At 45.5% G+C, this 27,253-nt stretch overlaps 1 protein-coding gene across 22 annotated transcripts in view; it reads left to right on the plus strand.

Annotated features, from left to right (window-relative positions):
* RERE (arginine-glutamic acid dipeptide repeats) overlaps positions 1-27,253 on the plus strand; it is a 1,170,479-nt gene that overhangs the window by 731,354 nt on the left and 411,872 nt on the right. For 12 of the 22 annotated variants that reach the window (XM_078642320.1, XM_078642322.1, XM_078642314.1 and 9 more), the window contains 3 exons: positions 5,240-5,291; positions 10,316-10,440; positions 11,087-11,186. In XM_078642320.1, coding sequence (XP_078498446.1) covers positions 5,240-5,291; positions 10,316-10,440; positions 11,087-11,186 — 277 coding nt within the window. The remainder of the gene's footprint in view (positions 1-5,239; positions 5,292-10,315; positions 10,441-11,086; positions 11,187-27,253) is intronic. The other 10 variants (XM_078642327.1, XM_078642330.1, XM_078642317.1 and 7 more) reach the window with 1 other exon arrangement.

Raw genomic sequence — 27,253 nt, forward strand, 5'->3', positions numbered from 1 at the left:
CTACACCACCAGATAAAATATTAGCACCATATATCTAATTTGGTGAACATCTTTCCGTTAAGAGTTAGAATCAATCCTATTCAAATTATCCAGTATCCAGGAATTCTTTATCATTATTAAAATGCATCTTTCAAGAAATATTTCAGGAAAGTGACACCAAATATTATATTTGTAGTTTTAATTAATTCCATAGCTCATATTTACTTATTTTTTCCTTCAAGGTTTTCATAAATGTAATCAGAAGTCCATGTTTGATATCATTCCTTTTTGAAATTATATTTAATGCTTAAAGTGCTTGATTTGAATTTCTACATTGTTTGAGATCTATTAATGGCACAAAATACATCCACATATATTCACACAGACTCTATTTTAGTTCTAGTGTATTTATATATATATATATATATATATATATATATATATATATATATATGTGTGTGTGCGTGTGTATATGTATATATTTTAATATTTTTATTTGATCTTGTGAAGTATAACATTGGGGCACAAACCGATGCCCAATATAAATAAAAATACAAAGCGGGAGTACATTTTCCCAATTAATAATTTGCCAACCAATGATACCGTGAATATAGGAAACAGTAAATCGATGTATACAATGAGTCAGCTTGGATTAATAATCCTGAGACAGTCATATCATCTACATTATATTGCATGTCCAGACCATTGTAATCAATCCAGCTACCTCATCTTTTGTGGAACGTACGTGGACGGCCCCATCTCTTGTAGATAACACTTTCCACGGCCATGTATAGGTCCATGCCTGTTTTCCATTCTGGCATTGTAGGTGTGTCAAGGCCCCCCCCAATGTTTGGCCAGATCCCGCTTTACAATTATTAATCCCAGGTTGCAAAATACTAGTTTCATCCACTGGAGATATAGGTCATTGGCTATGCCTAGGAGCAAAAACTTAAGATCGTCTGGTATAGTCGTCTCTACCACTTTGCTCAGTTCTAGGAGTATTTTATGCAAGTATGTGTGTATGACGGAACCTGTCCACAGCATATGGAAAAAGTCTTAGTGGCTCTCTGTATCTGACAGTCTAAGGAGGTTGCCCTACCCATTATCTGAAGCGGAGTTCTGTCATAATAGATCCGGCATAAAAGTTTAAACTGGATAAGCCTCAGCCTGTGTGTATTTTATCGCTACCTCCCATCTAAACATTAGTGCAGCGTCCTGGTCCACACCATCCAAGTGACCCATCGGTTTCTAAGTTTCAGAAGTGTGTCGCGGCTATTATTAATGGATTTGTAAACGATGAAGACAGCTTTTTCTGTTATTTTCCCCATCAGATGTCTCCCCTCTAGTGGGGAGTATTCTGAAGGAGCTATGGGACTATTTTCCGCTCTCCCGGCATAAGCGAGTTGCAAGAGTTTATAGCATTGTTTCGCTAAGTTGGAACTCTCTGGAGGGATGAGAAAGGCATCAAGGTTCCCTCTTGAAGTAGGTCTATCACCGGTCCTAGTCTTCAAATCCTCCCAAGTTTCCCAATTTCCTTAACTAACCCACCCACAGTGGGTTTCTCGCTTGACCCTGCGTGCCCATCCCAGATATTTAGTGGTCTTATGCCGTAGTTCTAGTATTTTCTTAACATTTTCAACTTGGTGTTTAAGCTCATTCATGCAAGGCTAACTTATTGCAGCATATGGGTAAACAAAGGTTTTCATTGTCATGGTTCACAATCTACAAATGGGCATTCTTTCAGGGATGCGATAACAGACACCCTCTGAAATCAGTAATGGCAGGTGTCCTACTAAAATGCCCATATAAGCTCCACCACAAGTTATTAAAGGCTCAAAATATGCTTTCCTTTTTAATTTTCTGGCATACACAGTACAGCAATAATGTTGATTTAGCTTTAATAGCGGAGACCACCTTATCAGCATAGCCATCTTTATGACCAATACTCTTTCAATAACATTTTATTAGTGTGCTCATCAGTTCATTGGCCATAGCTTTATTTGATTGATGTTGTGACTTCCAAAATTATTTTTTTCTTGCCAGATTGCTCTGCACCTCAACCACCTTGTGTAAAGCCTACTTCGAGTACCATGAGTTGCATTGCTCTTACTTACCACCAGTTGCGTTCCCATGGTATCAATAAGTATTTCAAAGATTGCTTAAGCCTAGATGGGAAAAATTTAATGGCCAAGTTGTTTGCATAATAAAGTGCGTAGTCCTTGAGGAGTTAAGCAGGTTATTTATTGACCGTTCACTTTTACTCGTGTTAAAAAGTAGAAGGGTGAGTATACACTCCTGTTGCAATCCAGACTTAATCTTTAATTTTTTTCGGTCGAGCCTGGGCAGGCCATGCAATGTTCTACCTAGGCATGCTGTATTCAGATATGGACTTGAAGCACGCCCATTTAACACCCATCTTTTCAATTGACTCATGTTACTGGCCTTTCTAAATCGTTGCTTTTGATTCATGAATAGGCTTAGTAGTCCCTCCTTAGTACCGCCTTGTCTGCATTTGTAACCTCCCATGAGGACTTGACTTTTACTTGTGTTGGTAGTCTTTTTTTTATCTTCAGTCTGTGAACACTATTTTCTTTAATGATTTTCCCCAATTCCACCCAGAAAGTGCTATCCTACAACACAGCATGCCGCCTGCTTTTATGTTTTTATTAGCAATGGCTGCCAGTCCGCTTTTACTATAGCGGCTGCGCTTCTTTATTTATTTTATTTGCCAGCGCAGCACTCTTTAACTAGAGCTTCCGAACTACAGAACCTTTGTGGGGTTTTTTTGTTGGTGAAAGCACCCCATACCGTGCTTTCAATTTAAGGGTGGCTGCGCCCCTTTCTTTAAACACTGCTCACCGTATTCAGCTTACAGTGAGCCTCGTCTAAAGAAAAGGGCGCAGCCTCCATTAAAGTGAAAATACGGCATTGGACGCTCTGACCAAAAAAAGTTTGTTAACTTCACAAACAAATGTTTTTTCTTTATCTTTTTTTCGTAAAAAGCGCCTCAGGAAATGCTTTCACTTTGATAGTTATTTACAACAAGGGGTGGTGAGGTTCCGAAACTGGGATGGTGAAATGAGCTAAAAAACGGTGTTGGATCTAGCCCTGATCTCTTGACTAGGTGAGAGTACTCTGCTTAATTCAGAGACTCTGTCCATCACCACCCCTTGTTGTAAATAATTCACTTTGATAGTGGCCACGCCCCTTTCTTTAGACGCGGCTCGCTGTAAGTTGAATATGGCGAGCAGCTTCTAAACAAAGGGAGAGGATGTAGCCTAACGGCTATTGCGGTCGATCTCAAATCCCGGGGAACCAGGTTTGAGCATATGCAATGACGCTCAACATCCTGTGATTCTGGGCAAACCAATTAATCTCCCCTGCCAAAAATGAATGTGTCCTTGTGTAAGCAACTGGTGCTCATGTAAAGCCGTCCGAAACTGGATACCTTTGGGTCAAGTTCGGACTATAGAAAACTCCGAAGATAAAAAAAGGGTTGTCGGCCACCATTAAAGTGCTAGTTTGTGCTATTGCCGTTATAGATGACAATACCCTTTATTTAGGTGTTGGTTTTCAAAACACCATAATAAAAGGCATTGTCATTTACAATGCCAATAGCTTAAAACTCTTGCAAATGCAAGACCTATTGCATTGTAAATGCTTGTATAGTCGTATGTCCAGCAAAGGGTATATTTCAACAATGACCAATCGCCAGAGTATAAATTCCTATTTAAAGCGAGCATTGACCATGGCTATTGTTTTGGCTTGCTTGTTGAGGCCTGGCTACCACAAATAAAAGAAAAACTTTCAGCACTAAAAAACACCCGATTGCTTGCTGTATACAGTACATCTATGAGAGAGATAATTAAATGTGTGATGATTCAGTACACTTTTCAGATCGAAAACAGTCCCTAATGGGTTGCAGTGCATGCTCCTTATTGGAGGTGGAGTGATACTCCAAATAGTCAATTCCATGAAGGGAGACAAGTACTCCTTTGGGCAGAGCCAAAGCTCATTCTTTGTATATTTTAAAGAACAGGTATTGCATACAGCTGCACTAGTCGAGACAAACCTAATGGCCAGATGTCTTTGGCCTCCTACCCAAGGAGCTTGTCTCCTTTATTTCACTACCCCAGCCGAGGGAGGGAGAGGATGAGTCACCCATGCTCTGTGTAGAAAGTAGTGCCATTGTAACTTGTCCACAATACACAAAACTTTGGTTTAACCTCTAGCGGACTCTTCTAAGTGAAGTGAGCAATGCCAAGGTGCCCGGCTACCAAATATTTGACTTCATGCACTGTTTGTGCATTCCTTGCTAATCGTTGTGCGAGGTCATAACGTAGGTTTTCCCCCCTAATTAAAGTGAAGGGCTTTGAGTGTCAGGTATGTTACCGGTATCGCGGAATCATCTGGTGGGTTCCTGCTGAACTGTAGAAATTCTGCTCATTCGATTTGTAACAGCAAAGATCCCTTCCGAGAAGGTTTTTTGCTCTAAGTGATATGTTAGAAACCTCTTTCCAATTGGTTATTTTAATGCTTATCTGGTGACGAAAGTACATATTTTGTATAGTACAAAGCTACTAGAATACTGTTGCAAGTGGTGCTGTCTTCGGATAATAGGTAGTATTGTGTTAACTTAATTTCCTGTGCCACTAGCTGGCATTGGCTTACTGGTTCAGACACTTTAATGCAGTTGACTTTCGAGGTCCTTCCATTGGTGCCATGAAAACGTGAGCCAGTTGGTGGTATTTCATTGCATAAGAAGTTGGAAATGTTAGCTAACTGAATGTCAACCTCATGGAATTGTTATTTGCTGCTGTTGTACTCGTTTCGTTATGATATTGAGAACTGACCTGTTTGCTTCTCAACTTACTACATGTGCCCATGTGTTCAGGTATTCATTAGAAAATGTCTGTAAGAGTCCTTTCAGTGTTGCAGTGTCAAAAGCAACTCAGGCGCATAGGCCCAAATAATTCCATGCTGAAAAATAAGTATAACAAAGTCTGTAAGAAACTGGGTACCATAAGTTTTGGGAAGACGCAAGGCATTAAGATGGTGTCGAAGGAATCTTTGTATGCCGTCCAAGTATATATTGGGTTGCTTCCTACAGGCAATCTCAACCCCAAACCCGCCCCCATTTGCTCTCCTTTCCTAAGCCTCGTCCGCCACATATTGGTGCATTGTTACAGAGGCAAAATATTCTCTTCGTCTAGGCTTCCTCTTTTTCTAAGCTGACTAACATCAACTCTTTTCGTTTTAGGCGGCTGAACAGCACACAGGGTGAAATCCGCGTTGGACCCAGCCACCAGGTAGTGTACTTTACTGTGGGGCCTGCATGTATTACTCTTTCCACCCCTCTTATCTTAAAAGTGGATGTGAGCCTGAAGTGCCTCGTGTTCTGACTGGTATGGCTTTATATGGTGGATTTATCACTTCAAACTATCGTACTATGGTAAAAAAAAAAAAACTGTTATGTGGAGTCCTTAAAGCATGTAGTCATCTCATGTAACGTAAAGCCATACTGCGTTGGTCGGTGCCAGCAGGTTCTACGGTAGTGAAGCATGGATGCCCTTCTGCAGGCTAGCAGCCTCCGCAGTGCTCTCAAGCCCCCACAGTTAGACAGCCTGCTGACCTTCATTGCAATGTTATCTCTTGGCTCGTTATCTTCTCTTAGTCTCCACCCCAACCAGCCTCCCCTTTAGTCTCCCACCCACCAATCTGCCCCCTCCCAAAGCCTAACCCACGCAGATTCAAACGCTGCCATGTTCAGTCATGTTACAGCACACTTCCCCTATTGCAGGTGTTGACGTACAGACTTTATTGCAGAAGCTCTTGCAAAAGAGCGCTACCAATTACTCACTTGTCTATTTAAACTGGAGCAAGTGTGTGAAGGAGGGGTTAGTTTGATTATTGGGATGACAATTGAGAACATTTGTGAAATGAGGGACAAGTCTGGAATAGCGTTTGAGAGAATTCCTGCATTAGAGGCGGGGGGCTAGGATAGTGTGGAGTTTCTTATACGTAGGACTTAAGGATTGGTTTAATTAAGTGGAATGCTGGTAAAGGAGTAGTGTGTTGGGCAGCATAGCTTGTTCGAGTTGTACAACAAAAAACAACAAAAAAAAGTCGAGACCTGCACCTGTCAGTCCAGTCTGAAGTAATCTAAAGAAAATGGTGCAAAGAGCCGGGAACGTGACCTCCCTACGTCCCCACTAATTGGGAAACCCAAAGAAACAATGAACAAACTGGCTCATCACTCATTTATTGTTATAGACCATTTGGAAAGTACACAATAATAAGTAATAATCAGTAATTAGACTTTAACACAGGCTTCTCCCAAATGAATCAAGTAAGTCATCAGGTTGTTAAAAAGTAAATTCATCCTTTGTTCCTTTATTCTTTTGTTCTGAGATTTTCTGTAAAAGCACAACCGAATTCATAGACGATGTGACGCATTTCGTCCCAAGGGGTCTTCTTCAAGGCTGTGATATATGTATGTAGTCCACAAAGCGTAGCCCAACACACTTTTAGGTTATAGTGATTGTTTTAGCAGAATTAAGCTTCGTATTTAAAAGATGTAAGAAAGCGCACAAATGGTATATATCAATAAATTCCCGGATGAGTCCGATATTGTATAGTAGGACAGTGTGTGGAGTATAGGTCTGCAGCGTGGAGTAAAGCCGAAATCCAAAGAGCCGATCAGCTCCTTGTATTTCGGCTTTATACAATATGGGACACATCCGGGAATCTATTGAAATATACCATTTGTGCGCTTTCTTACGTCTTTTAAATACGAAGCTTTATCTTGCTAAAACAATCACTATAACCTATAAGTGTGTTGGGCTACGCTTTGTGGCCTACATACATATATCACAGCCTTGAAGTCCCCATGGGACGAAACGTGTTGCATCGGCTATGAATTCAGTGTCGTGCTTTTATAGGAAATCTCAGAACACAAGAATAAAGGAATAAAAGATGAATTTACTTTTCACAACCTGATGACGTACTTGATTCATTTGGGAGACGCCTGTGTTAAAGTCTAATTACTGATTATTACTTATCGTGTATAACAATAGATGAGTGCTGAGCCAGTTTGTTCATTGTTCGAGTTGTGTAGAGTCAAAAATGTTAGTTCAGTGTGGCCCTAGGATGTGGTATTGAGAGGGAGTGGTTGGTGCAGTTGTGTAAAGAAATGGGGGCGGGGGGAGGGGTTTAAGGTGATGGACTTGAACTGTGGGGAATATGCCCGTGGTGTGGATGAGTCTATTGATTGCCATGAAGATTGTGATAATGCTATTTTATTGACTTGAGAAAGTGATAATCTTCAAATTTAAACTTGATTAGTAAGTGCAAACTTTCACACCGAGGCGCATTAAGAGTATGATGGTAATTGCAGCTGCAATTCTTCCATCTTGCAATGTTCTGTGAGATAGTATTTAAGAAGTTGCTCCTTTGCCAACCTTTGTGATTTCTGTAATTATTGTCTATGATGAAGAGTAAAGCAACCCTTGAATGGAAGATCTTTCTTGGAACTTGCTATAACTTAAACCCTTTTGTCACACTTGTCAGAGTTAATACATCAAACTGAGATGTAAAAGGGAGTCCCGTCTCTTTCTTTGCACGTCAGTATCTGTATTCCTTGTTACGTTATAGGGGACCTGACTGGACCTCAAGGTTGGGAACACATGACTTAAGGGATGAGGAAGTCCATGCAGCAAACCCTCATTCTCGATGTTCCACAAAGAGAAACAAGGCTATGAAGCAGTCTGCAATAGTGCGGTTGAGCATGAATTTTGGGTCCCCTACTCTGATTTCTCACTCCCATATTGCTAAATTACTTTTGCAAGTTTGGAATGTTCCCTCTCAAGTTCCTGTGCTTTATCCAGGTCCGTGTAGGTCGATAATAGAAAATATGTTGGCAGGGAAGACAGCAGAATTTTTCGACCCACTTCAGTCTTTTAATTGTCCGCGCTCAATGGACTAGCAGCTGAGTTTGTAGCCGGGCATCATGCCAGCCGAACAGCAATACATGTTCGGAAACCAAAGATTTATCTTTTTGGTATTTTACATTCTATATGGTCCAATGGTTATATGGTCTATGCTGTATGTAGAGGCTGCAGGGCGGACCTTGTGATATATTCTAAGCAGAGGTTTTCAATCTGTAGGGCGCCACCCCCAGAGGGGCCGTGGAGTCCTGGGAGGGGGTGGGTCGGGGGGCATTCCCCGGACACGTTATGTGCCTTTGACACAAAACGTTTGCAATCGTTTTGTAAAAAGACAACTGGCTCGTGACAGCTGCTATCGATCAAACGCTTCAGCTGAAGGTTCATTATTGAGTCTCCTGTGCTGTGAAAAGCCTTCCTGCAAGGGTGCCTACTTGCCTGAATGAAATACAAGTGTGAGCTATTGGTTAATCTGCAAGTGTAAAGGGTGTTTGGAAGCCGGTCCTGACTTTAAATAATCAAATCACTCTAAGCTTTGTAATGACAAAGATTTGTTTTTTTTCGAGTGGTAGTGCAAGGAGTTGACAACTGGGCTGTTAAGTGCGTGCCTTTAATCGTAATTGTTTTTACACAGCCCTTAGTACCCCTAAGGAGGCGTTGAAGGGACAGTTACGAAAAAAAAGTAAACAAAATTGCGTAACATACACTATGGTATTACTAAAATGTACACTTTAGAAGCATCATTTTATCGTAAAACTATTTGCACATTTTTTATTAGTCTATATAGTGTGTGTAATGCAAGTGTAAAATAATGACTTGCATATTCACAGTGCTTTCTGTCAAAGGCTGTGATCTCGTAGTGCTAAGAATACAGAAATCACTATTCTCCACTGCACCATCCAAGATTTAATTTCGTGACTTTCTGGTTACACACAGACCTCTGCAATGCTTTAACTAATAGATGCTTCGTAATATACTATTGTGCGTTTCACACTAAGTCACTTTTAAAATGTATTTTTCATTTGAATTGCCTATTTTATATGTAGCTACCAGATGTTGAAAGACAAAAAAAAAGTTAGAATAATTTGCGGCTTATTTATGAGAGGCTTGCTCCACCACAGCATCACTTTTTTGACTCTTTAGCGGCATAAGCGTCTCAACCAGACGGGCAACTAGAGCCAAATTTCGGGTGGGGGGTGGGGGGGGGGGGGGGGGGGGGTGAAAAATATTTCGGGGGGGGGGGCTAATTCTTCCAAACATAGACAGAGTGGCTGTAAGAAGGGGCGAACACACAACAAAAGCCTCATTTACACGAAAATGGTCTATTAAAGACCTGTTAAGTACTCGGGTGCTGCTGCAATTAGATGCTCGCCAGCCCGCAAAGCTGTCTCTGCCCGGGCTGACAGACACGACGGAGGGGGGGGGCTGAAGCCCCGTGAGCCCAATGGGTGTTGCGCGCTTGGTCTCAACCATACCTATGAGGCAGCAAAGTCACTCTCTGCATGACTTTGCATGGCCTCGTACATAAGGAGTAAGACAAAGAAGCACAAGTCACTGCGTTGCCTTACTCTGCGTCAAGGAGGAGTTCCATAAGTGTTGCGTGGGGATTCCCAGCTGAGGCAGAACGAGGCAAAATGTTTTTATTTCTCATCTTTTTTCCTCTTTCACTGTGTGATGCTGACATGGAAAGAGGCGAAACAGAACAAAGTGGCTAGCCAGGAAACTTTAAATTCAAATTAGAACCCACACAGCCCATATGTACTGCGTGACCAAGCCATTTGTTTAGCAAAACATTTATTTTAGTTCATACTCAAGTTTCAAAATTCATAAAAAACATGGCATCAAAAGAGAAAACTCTGTCAAAAACAGTCAAGTCAAAGGCAAAAACAAGCAATTGTGTGCACAATGAATACAGAATATGCAAACATTAATACTGAATATTCAAAGAATTACAAAACACCAAAGTGCAACTTAAAACACAGTACATACATTTCAAATTAATTGTGATCAAGAAACATTACATAAAACATGAAAAGGAAAACCAGTCCTTTAACTAAAATACCAGTGGACAGGCGGAACTCAAGATGGAAAACAACTGCCTGCCTGTCTCACGAGACCTGTGACTAAGTATTTGTTCTGATTACACGCAAGGGCCCATGACAGTGGAATAAGTTGATCCCTAGCTGCACCCTTCTTTCTTGGCACAGGCTGGGGGTCCCCCAGCTGTGACAAGAAAGAAGGGTGCAGCTAGGGATCAACTTATTCCACTGTCGTGGGCCCTTGCTGGTATCCACCGATGTTTGTTCTGTAAGTTGAGTGTGTGTAGTATGCCATATTCAGAATTAATACCAATGCACAAGATGCTGGCTTTATTTGCTGGTATTTGCTTTCAGGCCAAGCTTCCAGAGTTGCAGTCTTTCCCCTCTCCGGATCGTGAGACCATCACACAGCATGAGGAGCTGGTGTGGATGCCTGGGGTCAACGACTGTGACCTACTTATGTACCTACGTGCAGCCAGGTGAGTTACACAGAAGCATACACCTGAAGAAAGGGCAGTAGCCCAACCCCCTCAAATTGGAATAGATCATCATGTTCACACTTAAATTGTATTATCTCTGGATATTGTGAACTGCAGTAATAAGCTATCACTGTAAATGAACTGCAGTGTCCTCCTGCTTAGAGCACGTAATCTACCTTGTCTTAGTATTTACCATTTCTCATACAGTACATGACGTAAGAACACTAATATCTGTCCCTCTGCCTTTGAGGAAGCACATGTTCGAGGCATATGGGCTGCAGACCACACACTATTGAATAGATCACCATCGGGTGGTGGGCCCGGATGATTACACTTTTTAGGTTATACCGCCATACACACTGAGAAGGAAATGCAATCCAAATCCTCTACTCATTGCCATTTCCCATATTTTTTAGCACGTGACCATTTATGAACACACCTGCTGACGTATGATATTTAGAAAGCCACTTTCGATATATGCGCCCTATGACTGCATCTCCTACAAGAAATCCAAGTTAATCAGCAAAACACTGCACAGGAAATGACGTTGATCACTAGTTAAACTCACTAATGTTCACCCTAAAAGCCAAAAACAAACCGCAGTTTCTCACTGCTGAAGTCTCTTTGCTCTGTTCCCGCCCTGCAGGAGTATGGCAGCTTTTGCTGGAATGTGTGATGGAGGCTCGACGGAGGATGGCTGTGTGGCAGCGTCACGGGATGACACCACCCTAAATGCTCTTAATACAGTACGTTTAAATTTCAAGTCACTTCTGTGGTATTTTTAATAGATCTTGCCGTGTGTATTTGAAAAACAGCAGAGGACAGACGTACATAAAAAACCTTAGATGTTCTCTAGAAGTCTGACAAGTTGCTGATTTTGTGTTAATTGAACTTAGTTGATCGACTTGTCCCACTGTTATTCATGATTGTTTCTCCCTTTGCTTAAAAACAGATCACAAGTCAGTAATGTACTTTTCAATTATTTCATCGGAAAATGTAAGTCCGCATGAATGTAGTATTAGTACGTTTAATGGTCTGTATGCCAAAGGATTAACTAAAGAATTGTTAACGGAAAGAAGCCTGTTTTCAAAGTGCCAACTTTTTTCGTACTGAGTTATTTCAGATTTTTCCATTTAGAAGCAATAACATACTGTGGAACTGCTACACAATTGAATTGTTTCTCAATAGCTCAGAAGGCCGAAAAGCTGAGTTGGCCTTTCCAGGTTTTGAATATGTGGTACGCAGCATGCACACCCATGTCAGCAGTGAGCATGCTACTAAGCTAATTTCCCTGCATAAATCATCCATATGCATTTCTTAAGCAGACGTTACCCTGCAGCTTTATTCCTCATGTTAGGACCCTGTTTTTAAAAAGGTGAAGGAACAGTTGCCTACAGTGAAGAGATACATTAACACAAGTCAGTAATTTACAGCTGTAATTGAGGTCAGGCTTAAACACTAATTGGATATTGATGCTATTTCTAATTCAGTCAATCCATAAAAGGAACAGAGATGGAAACACCTTAAACTAACCAATAAGTTAAATCTGAAGAAACTTTATAGATGTTCAAAATGAAAGCTGAAGGCTGTGGAAGTGCATCTTTCAATTTGATATTAAGTTGGAAATTCACCCGGTCAGTCAGCAATACTTGAGTTGAGGACAAACTAAAACTACAAAATGCTGCCACAGAAAGCACTAGGCCTGTTTTCAAATCTATTGCTTAGTGGAAGGCTCGTACAACAAGGAGCCACTATCTGAGCTTGTGTAGATCTGTTACCTGTGCCTGTGAAGAACTTGCTTATGTCCCTGTCTGCAGGTACTTTGGGTGATCTATAGTTGTGTGAACATGCAGGAGCTCTACTGACATTATAATTTTTTCTGAGGCAATTGGTAGTGTTGGTTAAGTAGGATATACTCCGGCTGAGAACTTTAGATTTAATGTTCCCAATGCAAATTTTAATGTGCAGATATTTAGAAATGATGCAAAGCTTTGTTATTGAGTAACTATGTGTTGGTACATGACCAGTACTTGACTTAGGTGAAGAAAGGGGCTGTGTTTGACCCAAGGCCCGCCAAAGTGGCTGTAACTTTGTTTCCCCTTGGTTGGTTCCTTGGCATTTCATTTTTGGTTTATATGTCTTTTTTTGTTTTTTGTATATTAACATGGTTGTAATGTTGATCTTGGCACTCGTGTACTGAATATGTGGGACTGGTAGGGGGTGAGGGGTGGGGCCGGGATGGATCGAATGTGAGACTAAAGGGGTATTAACTGTGTGAACTTGTCCAACAAAAGATCCTGGTAATTCCAACCTCTGCCAACCACCTGCTGTCCTAATGCTGCCGATAGATGCCCCACCCATGTGGATAGTTCACTTGGTCCTGTGTGAGGGGAATTGGGATGTGGGATTGCAAGGTTTTGCGTTGTTCTCTGAATCTTGTAAGCGTGCCACATTGTTGCCCCCTTCCTCTAGCGCCATTTCTGACTGAGCGTGGGGACTGGGGCCCTCACTAGGCATCCCAGAGGTGCAGAAGTATAGCATCCCATGCAGTCGCCAATGGGATTTGGCGCAGCCCAAGGGCGTATTCTCATCACTCCGCTACACTCTCCGCTTGTGCCCAGTTTCTGAGTGAGCAATACCACGCTTCCTTCAGAGGGTGTTTGGGACATCTCTATTGTCTGGTAATAGGACGTTTAGCAGTGTTTAGCCCTTGATCTGTGAACTGGGACGTCAACTTATGTTTTTTAGATCTGCTAAATAGACCCAGGATGCGTACCTCCCATGGGTTTTCTGCTGTGTGTTCCGTGCAGTCTGCTAGATGAGTGGTGACAATTATCCAGTAAGTGGTTAGGGCGGTGCAGCCCCATAACATGTGGATTAAGTCTGCATTCACCAACCTGCAGCGGGGTCAGTGCGCAATAGTACGCTGAAAGTATCTTAATGTTCGAGGCATATGAGCTGCAGATTGCACACTGTGCATAGATCGCCACCTAGTGTTGGGCCCATGTGTTTGCAGTTTGTTGTCCTGAAAAGTACTTTATAAGTCACGAGATAGGTGACTCCTCCTTTGGACCACATTGCGCATGGGCATCAGCTCCATCCCCAGATAGTTTTTTTCCGCCATCGGGCTCGGATGTGTTTCCTGCGGTCCGGTTTGGAACCAAATTTCCTTTGGCACGCAATTCTCACTCAGTTCGACGGTATTGTTTTGATCGCGCTCCACATCGATACGATTCTTCACCACTTAGAAGTCTTCGATTACGGTCGTCGACGAAGGCCTTCGGGCCTACCTAGGCCTTACTTTCTGGCTCATGGAAAGGACGCCATTCAAGAAGTGTCCTCTGTGGGTCGAAGTTTCCCCACACCGACCTACATGAGGTGTGCAACCTTTGCCTCTCATCGGAGCACGAGGCCAAAGACTGTTCTGCTTGTGGATCATTCCGCTCCAAGAAGACTATTCGGGACCGACGAGCTCGAAGAACTATGGCTCGCTCGTCAGCTTCGATCCCCGACGACATCTTTGAAGAGGGAGTCCACGTGCCAGAACACCAGCACGCCGAAGAGAGTACCAGCTCCTCAGATGCCGAAGACCCCAACGTCGAGGACATCACTCCAGCTCAACGGGTCGTAAGTAAGACCGTTGACCCCAACCCAAGGCCAGCCTATCTCCGGTGCCGATCCTATTCCGACACTGAAAAAGAAGCCATCTTCCTCAACCACACCGACCGTTGCTCCGACACCTAAGCACACAGCACCGAAGACTGGCAGCAGCTCATCGATGCGGAAACCGCGCTCGGAGCCGAGTAAAAAAACGCCTAAAGCTCCAGATTCACACGCTTTGGAGCCGAAAAACCCCCCGGAACCGAAAAAACAGGATCCGGTAAAAGATATTTCAAAAGGGTACACTTCTAAGCCGAAACACCCAAGACCAGCTACCGACTCGGTCGCAAAAAAACCTACGGAGCCGAAAGCTTTGACGCCGAAGGATCTGCCCTACTCAGAGGACATTTTCACACCAGATCCCAATCAAAAAACTCTTCTAAAGGATCCTAAGACCGGTCAATTAACTCTCAGCTCCAAGAAGAGACCACTTGAGGCGCCAGCACCTCCTCCCCCTCCAAAGAAGAGACATTGCAACCTCTCCATACTGTTCCTCCTCCTACACCTCCTCCACCACATCATTCACCTACACCATCCACTAATCCAGACGATGATGTAGACACAGACTCTGATGACACAGGTGGGGGTGCACATGACCCGGCAGGGACCAATAGTCCCCTCAGTCACCTATCCATGGGATGATTACAACACCCCTGATGTGCCTTACGTCCCACAAGACGATGTATTACACTTCCAGACCTTCCCCACCAGAGGACACTATAGGTTTTAACCTATTAGTCCAAAGAGCTGCCCAATATCATGGGGTGGACTTACACACCGATGCAGTGGAGAAAGATTTCCTATTAGACACTTTTGTTAACACACAAAGGTCTACTGCCATTTTACCAATGCTTAAGGGTGTCATCAAGCACGCAACAGAGGTTTTTAAGGATCCTGTCAGGGCTAGGGTCCTCAATCCTCGCATTGAGAAACAAGCATTGGAAATGCAATAGGTCTCGCATTAGGAAAGTTTGAGCTATTGGTCTTATAAATTACATTTTTTTTTATTTATGTATTTGTTAAAATAGCTAAATTAATAGCTCTGTCATTTACAATGCCAATAGTTATAACTTTCGCAAATGTGACACCTATAGCATTTGTAATGCAACATGTTTTTTATTTACGTGACTTAGATGTATTAATATTACAAATAACAATGGCTTTTATTTTTTTTGTTAAATTGTTAAATACTGTATTTAATTTGTAATGGCAATAGCTTAAACTTTTGTAAATAACTTTTGTGAAGATTATATTCAGTGTTTTTTATTGTGACGAAAATCCAAGAACAGAAGTGAAATATTAACATCTTTTTTGTGGTTTGTAATAAGGCTTGAAAGCTTGAAAACAGCTTGAAACAGTGTCGCCTGTCGTGAACTGAGGGCTATAACTCACTGTGTAATGCACTATGTAAAGGCGACCACAAAATACAGAAACTGTGAATTGAACTTTACAGGTTTGAAATTTAAATGATTCCTTTCTGAGGCCGTACATAAATAATTCATATGTGGGAAAGAAGGGTGGTGGTTGGTGTGGTGTGCATGTATAATAGAGATTGTTTGGAATGAATACCGGGAACGCAGCAATTAATTTGAACCGGTGGTTTCCAGGGCTCAGTACGGGCACTTTATTCTCAGTGTCGGCGCTAATGACAGTTCACACATGGTGGCGCTGTCTGTTTAATTATAAGATGAGACCAACAACAGTATTTAATAATTCAAAATACATTGAAAATGGCAATTGAGACTATTCCATGCCATTCGTATTGGGAGTCCTGGAATAGTTTGAATTGTTACACTTGTAACATTGCAATGTGTTGTAGTTGTACTGGTACTTTTATTGGCAGTGCAGGCTGCAGTGGCATCCAAAGAAGGGCCCTGACACTTACTTTTTTTTCAAATATAAATTACGCACTAGTTTCAATAACAATATAGAATTATGCAGAAAAGGAGGCATCTGTGTAAATTTAAGATGATACAGGGGAAGCAGCGAGGAGAGTGCTCTGATTGTGGAAAACAAGCAGCAAGGAGAGAGAGAGAGAGAGAGAGAGAAAGAGAGGGAGTGGGGGAGAGAGAAAGAGAGAGTGGGAAAGAAAGAGAGAGAGTGGGAGAGAGAGAGAGTGGGAGAAGAGAGAGAGAGTGTGAGAGAGAGCCAGTGGGAGAGTGGGAAAGAGAAAAAGAGAGAGAGAGTGGGAGAGAGAGAGTGCGAGAGAGAGAGAGAGAAAGACAGAGTGGGAGAAAGAGAGGGAGAGTGGGAGAGAAAGAAAGAGAGTTTGGGAGACAGGGAGGGAAAGAGAGGGAGAGAGAGAGAGAGAGTGGGAGAAAGAGAGTGGGAGAAAGAGAGAGAGAAAGAGAGACAGTGGGAGGGAGAGAGAGAGAGAGTGAGAGAAAGACAGAGAGTGGGAGAAAGAGAGGGAGAGTGGGTCAGAGAGAAAGAAAGAGAGAGGTTGGAAGGGAGAGAAAATGAGAGAGTGGGAGAGAGAGAGAGAAAGAGAGAGGGTGGGAGGGAGGGAGAGATCGAGGAAGAGAGTGAGAGAGAAAGAGAGTGGGAGAGAGAGAGTGGGAGAAAGAGAGAGAGAGAGAGAGAGAGAGAGAAAGAAAGAGAGAGGGTGGGAGGGAGAGAGCGAGGAAGAGAGTGAGAGAGAAAGAGAGAGAGTGGGAGAGAGAGGAAGAGTGAGAGAGATAGAGAAAGAGAGAGAAAGAATGAAAGTAAAATAGAAAGGAGAGAGGAGAGACGCAATGAGGGACAGAGAGAGACAAAGGGACAACGAATTTGCGTGAGATAGAGGTAGAAGAGAGAGAGACAGAGTGAGAGATAGAATAGAGAGTACAGAGGAAGATGTTGTTGCTTCTTTGCGCCTGTCTATCACAAAGCATGGGGCCAGATCAGGCCTCAGGAATGGAGTGGCAGTTTTTGCAGTCTGGATGAAATAGCTACGCCTGCACCCTTTGATCGCTGGTGCACGGGAGTATCAGATCTGAGCTGAGACTTTACTCTGGAATATATTTGTTCATTTTGTCCCGGTTTTTAGATCCCAATCTTTACATTCAGATATAATTACAGCAATATTTCATGCACTTTGTCTCCGCACTTCAAGGATAGCAGTGGTGATTTGATGCATCTGATATTTGATGGCACTTTTTATTCAGATGGTTCCAGGAGACGACGTTGGTATTATGTGTGATTTCTTCTAATTTTGAACAGGGGTCGCATCGCACTAATCCCGGTCTCAGAGATGAGGAGAACCTCAGTTATCTGACCGGTGACAAGATCATTCATGAGTGAACTATCGGTTCTGAGACATAGAACAGAAGGAGAGCCAAGATAGCGCTGTTGGTCAGAGTGCACGGGTGCATTTGAACGGCGCTATGCGCAGGGCATGGCCGTGCCTGTGAAAGATGACAAACAGGTGACAAGATCATTCATGAGTGAACTATCGGTTCTGAGACATAAAACAGAAGGAGAGCCAAGATAGCGCTGTTCGTCAGAGTGCACGGGTGCATTTGAACGGCGCTATGCGCAGGGCATGGCCGTGCCTGTGAAAGATGACAAACAAGCAGATCATAGATGGAATCGAAGCTGTACCGAGGTGGGGGCTAAAGGAAACCAAAAGAAGTGAACAGTTGCAAAGGGACAACAAATACAGTCAGATGAAGGGCAGGGCGACAAACAAGAAAGGAAACAAGACGGAGGGCATTGCTGTGGGAAGGGGGGGAGGAGAAATGCACACGGCGGGCAGGGGAGGGGGCGGAGCGGGGAGAGCGGCATGAGGGTGTGAAGCAGCCGGGGCCTTTGAAGTGAAGCTAAGCTTCACTTCAAAGGTGTGGGAGGAGTGTGGCTTTGGGAACAGATGGCGATTTGATGATGTGCACGCGCATTTTAGGTCAATGCGCTTGCGCATTGACCTAAAAGCGCACGGGCACAGCACCTAATCGCCACAGTTAGTTAAACTTTGTTTAAAGCCCTATAGTCTCGCTTCTCTCAATGCGCATGCGCATTGATAGGTCACGAGACCTAAAAATATAAAGCTGCCCCTACAGCGTCACAAGCAGCTAACATCTGGCGCATTGCCAACACCCAAGCGTTGCTGGCAAGAAATGATAGGGCACATTATGATAAACTAGAGTCCATAATGCAGCATCTACCAGACAAATACAAAAATAGGGCCAATGAACTTATACAGGAAGGTAAAAATATTACTAATACTTCCATTTGTTGTGCCCTAGATGCTGCAGATGCCGCCGCAAGGGCAATCAGTACCAGCACCCTTCTACGTAGACATGCCTGGCTACGTATTTCAGGTTTTAAACCTGAAGTACAAAACTCCTTCCTTAATCAGCCATTTGATGAGACACATTTATTTGGCCCAAATGTTGACGTGTCTTTAGAACAAATGAAAAAAACACCGATACAGCGAAATCTATGGGAGCCTTGCAGCAGCAAGCTCCCCGACGTTCTTATCGTGGCTCATCATACAGAGGCAACACAAGAGGCTACTCCTTAAAGTCCCTCCACTTCTTACAAAACCCCTAGCCAATCCACATTCACTAAGGGCTACCAGAGAGGGGTAACAACAAAGGCAGAGGCAAAACCAACAACTCCCGCTCTGCCACTACCCCATGACTTTCCTCCCCTTCCCCCCAACACTCCACTCCTGTGGGGGGAAGACTGCAACAATTTCTTCCTGCCTGGACCAACATCACATCAGACAGGTGGGTGTGACAAATTATTCTGTCAGGTTACTGTCTAGAACTAACATCTACCCCCCCAAAATACCACCCAAACAGCGTCCAATGTCACAAGAACATCTATCACTGTTAAAGCAAGAAGTAGTATCTCTGCTAGAAAAAAGTGCAATAGAACCAGTTCCTCTGCACCAACAAAACAAGGGGGTTTACTCTATATTTTCTGATTCCAAAGAAGGATGGCTCTCTAAGGCCTATTTTGGACCTCAGACCGCTAAACATATACATACAGTCAGACCATTTTCACATGGTCACCCTCCAACAAGTCCTTCCGCTCCTGTTACAAAACAACTTCCTTGCTACTCTAGATCTCAAGGACGCATACTTCCACATTTCCATTCACAAAGCTCACAGGAAGTATCTCAGATTTGTAATAGACGGGCAACACTATCAATTCAAAGTACTCCCATTCGGAGTCACTACAGCACCAAGAGTATTCACCAAGTGCTTAGCAGTAGTGGCAGGGCATTTAAGAAGACAGCACATCCACGTCTTCCCGTACTTGGACGACTGGCTCATAAAAGCCAGCTCATACAGTCAGTGCTTGGAACACACTTATGCCACGATCCAACTGCTCCACAACTTGGGTTTCACAATAAACCACGCCAAGTCTCATCTACAAATTTCCAAAGTACAACAATACCTAGGTGCCATAATAAACACATTAACAGCGCTACCTTATCCCACTCCAGCAAGGATAGCCAGCATGCAAACTCTTCTAACAAAGTTTCAGCTGCAACACTCCCTTCCAGCACGAGTGTTCATGCAACTCATAGGGATGATGGCCTCTTGCTTGTTTTGTTTTTGAAATCTTTATTTCGACCATTTGGTCATAAAAGATGCATATGCAGTAAAATCACATAAATTCCAACACAGTCATATAAAACATCAGTATATGCAATTAAAACCATGACCAGAGAATGCAAGTGATTATTAAAAAAAAATAAACAGTTCTACAATCTACCCAGCAATTTTTAAAAGACGACTGCGCGCGTGCCAAACATTCATAAAGAATTTGGAAAGTGCAAAAACAATTGGGCCGGAAACATCACTTTTCAAAATCCTGTACATCGGACCATATTCCCTGCCACCCAAATTCTTAATCAAGGGCAGCAGCCAGTACTTTCTTGCTACCTTATATGCTGGACAGAAAAAGATCACGTGCAAATCATTCTCCTCTTTGTCAACACATAGAGGACAGAACTTACTAGAAGGGACATTTGACCATGTGCTGCAAAAGGACCGTAATGGGAGTGTGCTATATCTCCACTGGAGGAATAACTTTCTAGAAAGAATGGGATAAACAGGATCTAAAGTTTTCTCAAATATATAGAGATCCTTGGTTTGCAGGAATATAGAGGAAAGGGACCCCTCCGCCTGGGTAGCTAAAGCCCTTACCCTCTTGTGTTCGTGGTACAGCTTCGCCAATGCTCTCTTAGAGATTCTTGGTGCTGTATCAGCTGGTTCAGTCCACAATTCGGGGAGCCCCATATCTGTACAAACTGACTGGATGTTTTGGACCCAGGGGATACTGCGCGCCTTAGGGTGTTTTAACAGTTCAATCAGTTCCGCCCTATAATCGGCGAGATTGTCACTGCTCCATAGCCTACGCCAGAAGGCAATGGGTCTTAGGCTTATCTCGTCGGCGAGTGGCCGCAGCCCTAAATCAAGCCTCAGGGGGAGAAGCGGTGTGCTGGGGGGAAGTGCGGTAATTTGCCTTAAAAACCTGTTTTCTGTATAAGACAAATTCTTACATGGAATGTGTCCCCACAGTTCAGCCCCGTACAGAATAGCCCCCCTAGCCTGTGCCTTGTATATCTGAATTAGGGCCCCCAATGGGCGGTAGGTCGAACCAGTCATCAACCGGGAAATACCCCCGGTGATTTGTACTAACTTAAGGTTAGCCCTAGTTTGATGGCTCTCCCAGGTCATATTTTCATTGAGTGTCACGCCAAGATATTCGAACGTGGCTACTCTTTCCAGTCGTACTGCTCCCAGTAAGGGGTTTGGGCGCTGTTTAGTGTTTGGGTTCAATACCATGTATTTGGTTTTTGAGGTATTGATTTCCAACCCTCTATCCTGGCAGAAGGCCACAAAAGCGTCAAGTATCTTTTGAATGCCCATGGGTGTTTTGGATACCAACAGTGTGTCGTCCGCAAACATTATTGCGGGGACACTGTTGCCATTCAATTTAGGGGCATCTGTGTAGTCGGTGGCGTTTAGATGGGCGATTACCCCGTTGACAAAGAGGCAGAACAGAGTCGGCGCCAGCACACAACCCTGTCTCACCCCTCTGCCCACGGGGAATCTGTCAGTCAGCTCCCCCGACCTCCCGCACCTCACCTGGGCATAGTTATTTTGATGCAGCCTCTGCAGGGTCATTAGAATATCTGGTGGGACGCCCATCCCTGCTAAAATGACCCATAGTTTACCCCTAGGCACAAGGTCGAAGGCGGCTCTTAAGTCCACGAAAATCGTGTACAGACTGCCGCCTTCGAACCTTACTGTCCTCCAGTAGATCAGATTTAGTCTAAAGACCTGGTCCACAGTCGATACCCCTTTCCTAAAGCCTGCCTGGTATGGACTGAGGGCGCCCACCTCCTCAGTCCATTCCTGAAGCCTGTTCAGGAGAACCCTGCCGAACAGCTTCTGTGCTACATCTATCAGGCTAATTGGTCTGTAGTTGGCTGGGAGCAGGGGGGATCCTTTTTTGAAAATCGGGACCACCTCGGCCCCCAGCCAAGTACTGGGGATTTCCATCCCACCAAGTACACCATTAAAAAGGGTTACGAGGTAAGGGGCCCAGACGGTGGACTCCTGCTTGTACAGGTCTCCCGGGAGCCCGTCTAGCCCAGGCGCCTTCCCCGAGGCCAGTCCTGAAATAGCAGCTGTTACCTCACTCAATGTTATTTGGTCCACCTGCAAGCCCTGTCTCACTGGTTCAATTATCACAGGAGTTTCTCCAGGCTCAGCGCTATAAAGTGACTCGAAGTGGGCCTGCCACACTTCCGGCGCTATGTTAGGCTCCACTGCCGAGTGAAGACACCCTGATCCCCCATTCACCATTCTCCAGAACACTCGTTGATCTGGTACTGCTAAGGCCTTTGTGAGCTCTTCCCACTGGTTTTCCTCCCATTCAATTTTAGCTTGTGTGAGAAGCTTCTTATAGACTTGTCTATGTTGCTTAAGACGTTCCCCTCCTATGCCCTCCTTAATGGCTCCAAGGAGTTCTGTTTTGGCCCGTCTGCAGGCTGTATTATACCATTGTGTTTTGCCAAGGGGCCGCACTCTAGGCTTTAGTGTTTTACGTGTCAAATGGGGTGCCGCCACTTTTATGAGTTCTTTATGGGCATCAAACAGTTTACTCCTTATATCTATTTGGTTTGCCACACTATCAAGAGCCCCAACGGTTTCCAGGATGGGAGTAATCTCTGCATAAAGCAGTGGGATTCTGTCCTTATTTGTGACCATATCCTCCCACCTAATTCTTCTCCTGGTGGTGTCAATAAGGAGTGTGGGATGGTTCCCTTCCTCGTGGGTCACTGGACCCTGCGGTACTGGGTGGGCGAGATCCAGCTCGAGAGCATTGTGGTCACTGTCCATCCTGTCAATAACCCTAAAATCATGTATTAATGGCCACCTCGCTATTTGGACCAGAACATAGTCTAAGTGTGACTCCCTCCCCTGGCGATTATAAGTAATTTTGCCTGGTGTGTCCGAAATAGTTCGCCCATTACACGCTCTAAGACCGTACCTTAGCGTGAGGGCAGTGATTTGTAACGCTAGCGGGGTCCAGGCTTTCGGAGGTGTCACATCAGCCCCTGGCACCGCCCACCTTTCCTCTTCTTCTGATAAGAATCCTGCCTGGAGGCCGGGAAGTGGCTCAAAGTGGGAGTTAAAGTCTCCGCCCACCACATAGTAAGAATCAGTCGACAGTTCAGATAAAAAATTCGAAAGTTCATTAAAAGTCGGTGATTCTTTTGCCTTTCCCATTGGCCTGGAATAGATGTTGACCAGCAGGAGGCTAGCTTTATTTGGCCATGTTAGTACGACCGCGAGGATGTCGTCGGAGCTGCATGGGAGCTGTGTCGCCACACAGCCCAGGTGGACAGCAATCCATGTCGCAAGACCCCCTGAAGGTCGGCCTTTGCCTTCCCACCTGGCTGGAATAGAAAAGGATGCATACCCCGGATACTCATAGTCCTCTCTGGCCCAGGTTTCCTGAAACATACATAGGTCACCAGTTTCTATGTACTTTCCCCAGGCAGGCTCTTCCAATTTATTTGTTAGACCCGCAATGTTCCAGGAGATTATCCTCAAATGTTCAGTGGTTGGGGGTGTCGTGGCAAGGGGGATAGAAGGGGTATAACCATGTTCCACTTGTGTTGCAAGTCCTGCGACCGGGGCAACACAAAGTACATGTGGCTCCGTGGATCCCAACTCCCCCTCGCCCTCTGGAAAGGGGACCACAATTGTACGCTCTACAGCCACTACTCCATCAGTGGTAGAATTGGACAGTTCAATTTGGCCGTGCTCTGGGATGGGTAGATCGTTCAATGAGCCAGGGATTGCAACAGGATACATCATCGGGGGGTCCAGGGGGCCACAAGAGCCCAATACCCCTAGCGCAGACTTATGGGCGGTGAGTCAGTCAACACCGTCCAGCCCATTCAAGCAATTAAAGCGATTAAAATCGCAGAAAGGTGTGTCCGGTGGTTGGTAGTGTGGACGTTGGGCAAAGCCTTTATAATTACGTCTGTAGTCCACCCTTGTCCATTTATCAAATGTTTGAGCCTGGTGCCTTGGAATTGGGGGAAAGAAAAAGGATACTGGGAGGGTTTGTATCGTGGGATCGGTTCATTCCTTCACAGATGTGTCGAACCGTACCCGGGTCTTTAAAGGTTATCATGATGCAATCCCCCACTATGGTTTTCCTGGTCTTCCCTAGCCATGGAACCCTCCTCACCATAATAATTTCATTATTAAAGTGGGGTGGCAGGGGTCGGTTCCAGTTTAACCACTTGATTACCTTTTTCTTGAGAGATTGATAATCCTCATGTTCTCCTGATCTTAGATAAGGGGCACCAGCTAAGACCACCGTTAGTCTATTGGTCTCGGGTGGGAGGTCTGGCCTCCGTGGTCTGGGAGTTGGGCGAGAGGGCGTCGGTGTGAAATCATTAGCCCGGTCTTGATTTGTTCCAGTGGGCTCTAATTGTGAGCTATGTGGGGCTAAAGCCACTTGGTCAGTAGAACTGTTACTTGGGTTGTTGTGCCATGCTTGGAGTTGGACGGACATGAGAGGTTGCAAGGGGGCAGCCGGTGGCATGCTTTTTGGGGGGGCTTTGCTAATGTTAGCTACGGTTTCTGTTTTAGAGGGTTCCCCACCCAGCGAATGAGTTTCCACTAACTTTGTCTGCTTACTTACTAGAGAATTCAGAGTGGTAAGAGAAGTCTCTAGTAAGGTAAGCCTAATCTCCACTTTTTTTAGAGTGTCAGTAATGGGCTGCAGGAGGGAGCGGAGTAAGAATTCGATGCTCCCCTTAGCAAACAATGGGTGATTGGGATTCGGTGTATCAGCCTCTGGCTCTTTAGTGGTCGCATTTATGCTAGGATTTAAGAGCTTGGATGGTGGGGCTAACTCCGTGTTCTTCTTCGATATAATAGTGTTACTATTTTTCTTACCAAAATCCAGGTGCGATATTTTGGATTTACCCTGTCCCCCTGCTGATTTCCGAGCCCGTTTACTGGGTGGGGGCCTGTGTATCTCTGCCATGACATTTAATTTAAACTTGTTCTTATTGGCCATTGACACTGGTTGGGTTTGAGTTACCAGGTCGACGGGGGTGTGGGAGATCTCTAGGGGAGCTGACTCTGTAATTTGGTCAGATAGTATCCCTTGGGGCGAAGAAACTTCCCTTAGTAGAGCAGGAAAATCCTCAATGGTTGAATTATCTAAGCTAGTGGATGGCGCGCCTGCCTCTTGGGTAGTAGGGTGGGGAATGATATCTAGCAGAGGCCTAGTTTTCAGAGATTCAATGGAGCGCCTACGCTCCGCCCTACGTTTCTCAAGAGAGCCTTCCGAGACGGGTTCACCTTTGTTGGATTTGAAATAATTGTCCAGTGTCCCGGAACTGGAGGCACCATCCCTAGAGGGGGTTTCCCGTGGTGGGGGCGTAGGCATAACCTTAGTTGTGGTACTTAAGGGGATCAAGAGGGGGGGCCCGGCCCGGCCTCCCTCGGCCCCGGACGGCCACAGACGGTCCCGCCCTTGTCCCGGGCTTCTCCCGGGACGCTCCCGCGCGCTCCCGCGCAGCGGTCGGTGTTTTCCCACTTATATCTTCACTGGCGATTGGATGGCTGTTGGGGGGCGGGGCGATGAGGGAGAGCGGCCCCAGGTGTTGCGGGCGCGAGGTAGGCTGGGACTCTTGGGAAACTGAGTCCAGCCCCTCCTGCTCGCAGCCCTCGCAGCCCTTGGCCCCAGACGGAAGATGAAAGTGCCTCTGGCCGATGCGGGACCCGCGCAGCGGGTTCCGCGAGGCGTGGGTGTCTAGGTCAGCCAAATGAGTCCGCAGGTCCGACGAGTAGCCAGGTAGGTTGAAGATTGGTGTCCCACGCAGAAGAGAAAGTCCGTTCCCTTTCTACAGCCTGTTGGGGGCGGGGCGATGAGGGAGAGCGGCCCCAGGTGTTGCGGGCGCGAGGTAGGCTGGGACTCTTGGGAAACTGAGTCCAGCCCCTCCTGCTCGCAGCCCTCGCAGCCCTTGGCCCCAGACGGAAGATGAAAGTGCCTCTGGCCGATGCGGGACCCGCGCAGCGGGTTCCGCGAGGCGTGGGTGTCTAGGTCAGCCAAATGAGTCCGCAGGTCCGACGAGTAGCCAGGTAGGTTGAAGATTGGTGTCCCACGCAGAAGAGAAAGTCCGTTCCCTTTCTACAGCCTGTTGGGGGCGGGGCGATGAGGGAGAGCGGCCCCAGGTGTTGCGGGCGCGAGGTAGGCTGGGACTCTTGGGAAACTGAGTCCAGCCCCTCCTGCTCGCAGCCCTCGCAGCCCTTGGCCCCAGACGGAAGATGAAAGTGCCTCTGGCCGATGCGGGACCCGCGCAGCGGGTTCCGCGAGGCGTGGGTGTCTAGGTCAGCCAAATGAGTCCGCAGGTCCGACGAGTAGCCAGGTAGGTTGAAGATTGGTGTCCCACGCAGAAGAGAAAGTCCGTTCCCTTTCTACAGCCTGTTGGGGGCGGGGCGATGAGGGAGAGCGGCCCCAGGTGTTGCGGGCGCGAGGTAGGCTGGGACTCTTGGGAAACTGAGTCCAGCCCCTCCTGCTCGCAGCCCTTGGCCCCAGACGGAAGATGAAAGTGCCTCTGGCCGATGCGGGACCCGCGCAGCGGGTTCCGCGAGGCGTGGGTGTCTAGGTCAGCCAAATGAGTCCGCAGGTCCGACGAGTAGCCAGGTAGGTTGAAGATTGGTGTCCTCTTGCATTTTCATAGTACCCCATGCAAGACTACAAATGCGTCCTCTTCAAGAGTGCTTATCACGTCAATGGAACCAGCCTCAAGACCAATTAACAGACCTAGTGTTGGTAGACGGTCAAACTCATCGCTCTCTGCAATGGTGGAACACCAAAATCCTTTCCAAAGGGCAACCGTTTCTAGAGCCAGTTCCTCAGATAGTCTTGACAGCGGACGCATCGCTTTCCGGCTGGGGAGCCCACCTACTGCACCACACCATGCAAGGCAGGTGGACGCCACAACAAAAGTTACTCCATATCAATCACCTGGAGTTATTAGCCATATTCCTAGCACTAAAAGCTTTCCAAAAGCAAATATCAAACAAAGCTGTGTTAGTCCGCACGGACAACATGACAGCCATGTATTACATACAGAAGCAGGGCGGAACACACTCCCTGCAACTCTCTCAACTAGCACAGGACATATGGCGGTGGGCTATACCTCAAAACATATTCCTTCTAGCCCAGCATGTTCCAGGAGTACAAAATACCATAGCGGATCTGTTAAGTCGTCAAACACAACAGTCCCTCAAGTGGGAACTTCGTATGCAAGTTCTTCAGCCATTCTTTCAGATGTGGGGACTACCTCAGATAGACCTATTTGCCACCCACGAAAACGCCAAATGCCCAAGCTTCGCCACCAGATATCCACACCCACTGTCCAAAGGCAATGCGATATGGATGAACTGGTCAAACAGATTTGCGTACGCTTTTCCACCTCTCCCACTCATGCCACTAGTAGTACGCAAACTACAGCAGCATTCTCTGACCCTCATCCTAGTTGCTCCAATGTGGGCCGGACAACCGTGGTACACCACACTGCTACAACTGTCTGTAGTACCGCACCAACAATTGCACCTGTCTCCACACCTCTTAACACAGAACCATGGAGAGATCAGACACCCGGATCCAG

This window comes from Lissotriton helveticus, chromosome 5_1 (assembly GCF_964261635.1).
Source record: "Lissotriton helveticus chromosome 5_1, aLisHel1.1, whole genome shotgun sequence".
NCBI lineage: Eukaryota > Metazoa > Chordata > Amphibia > Caudata > Salamandridae > Lissotriton > Lissotriton helveticus.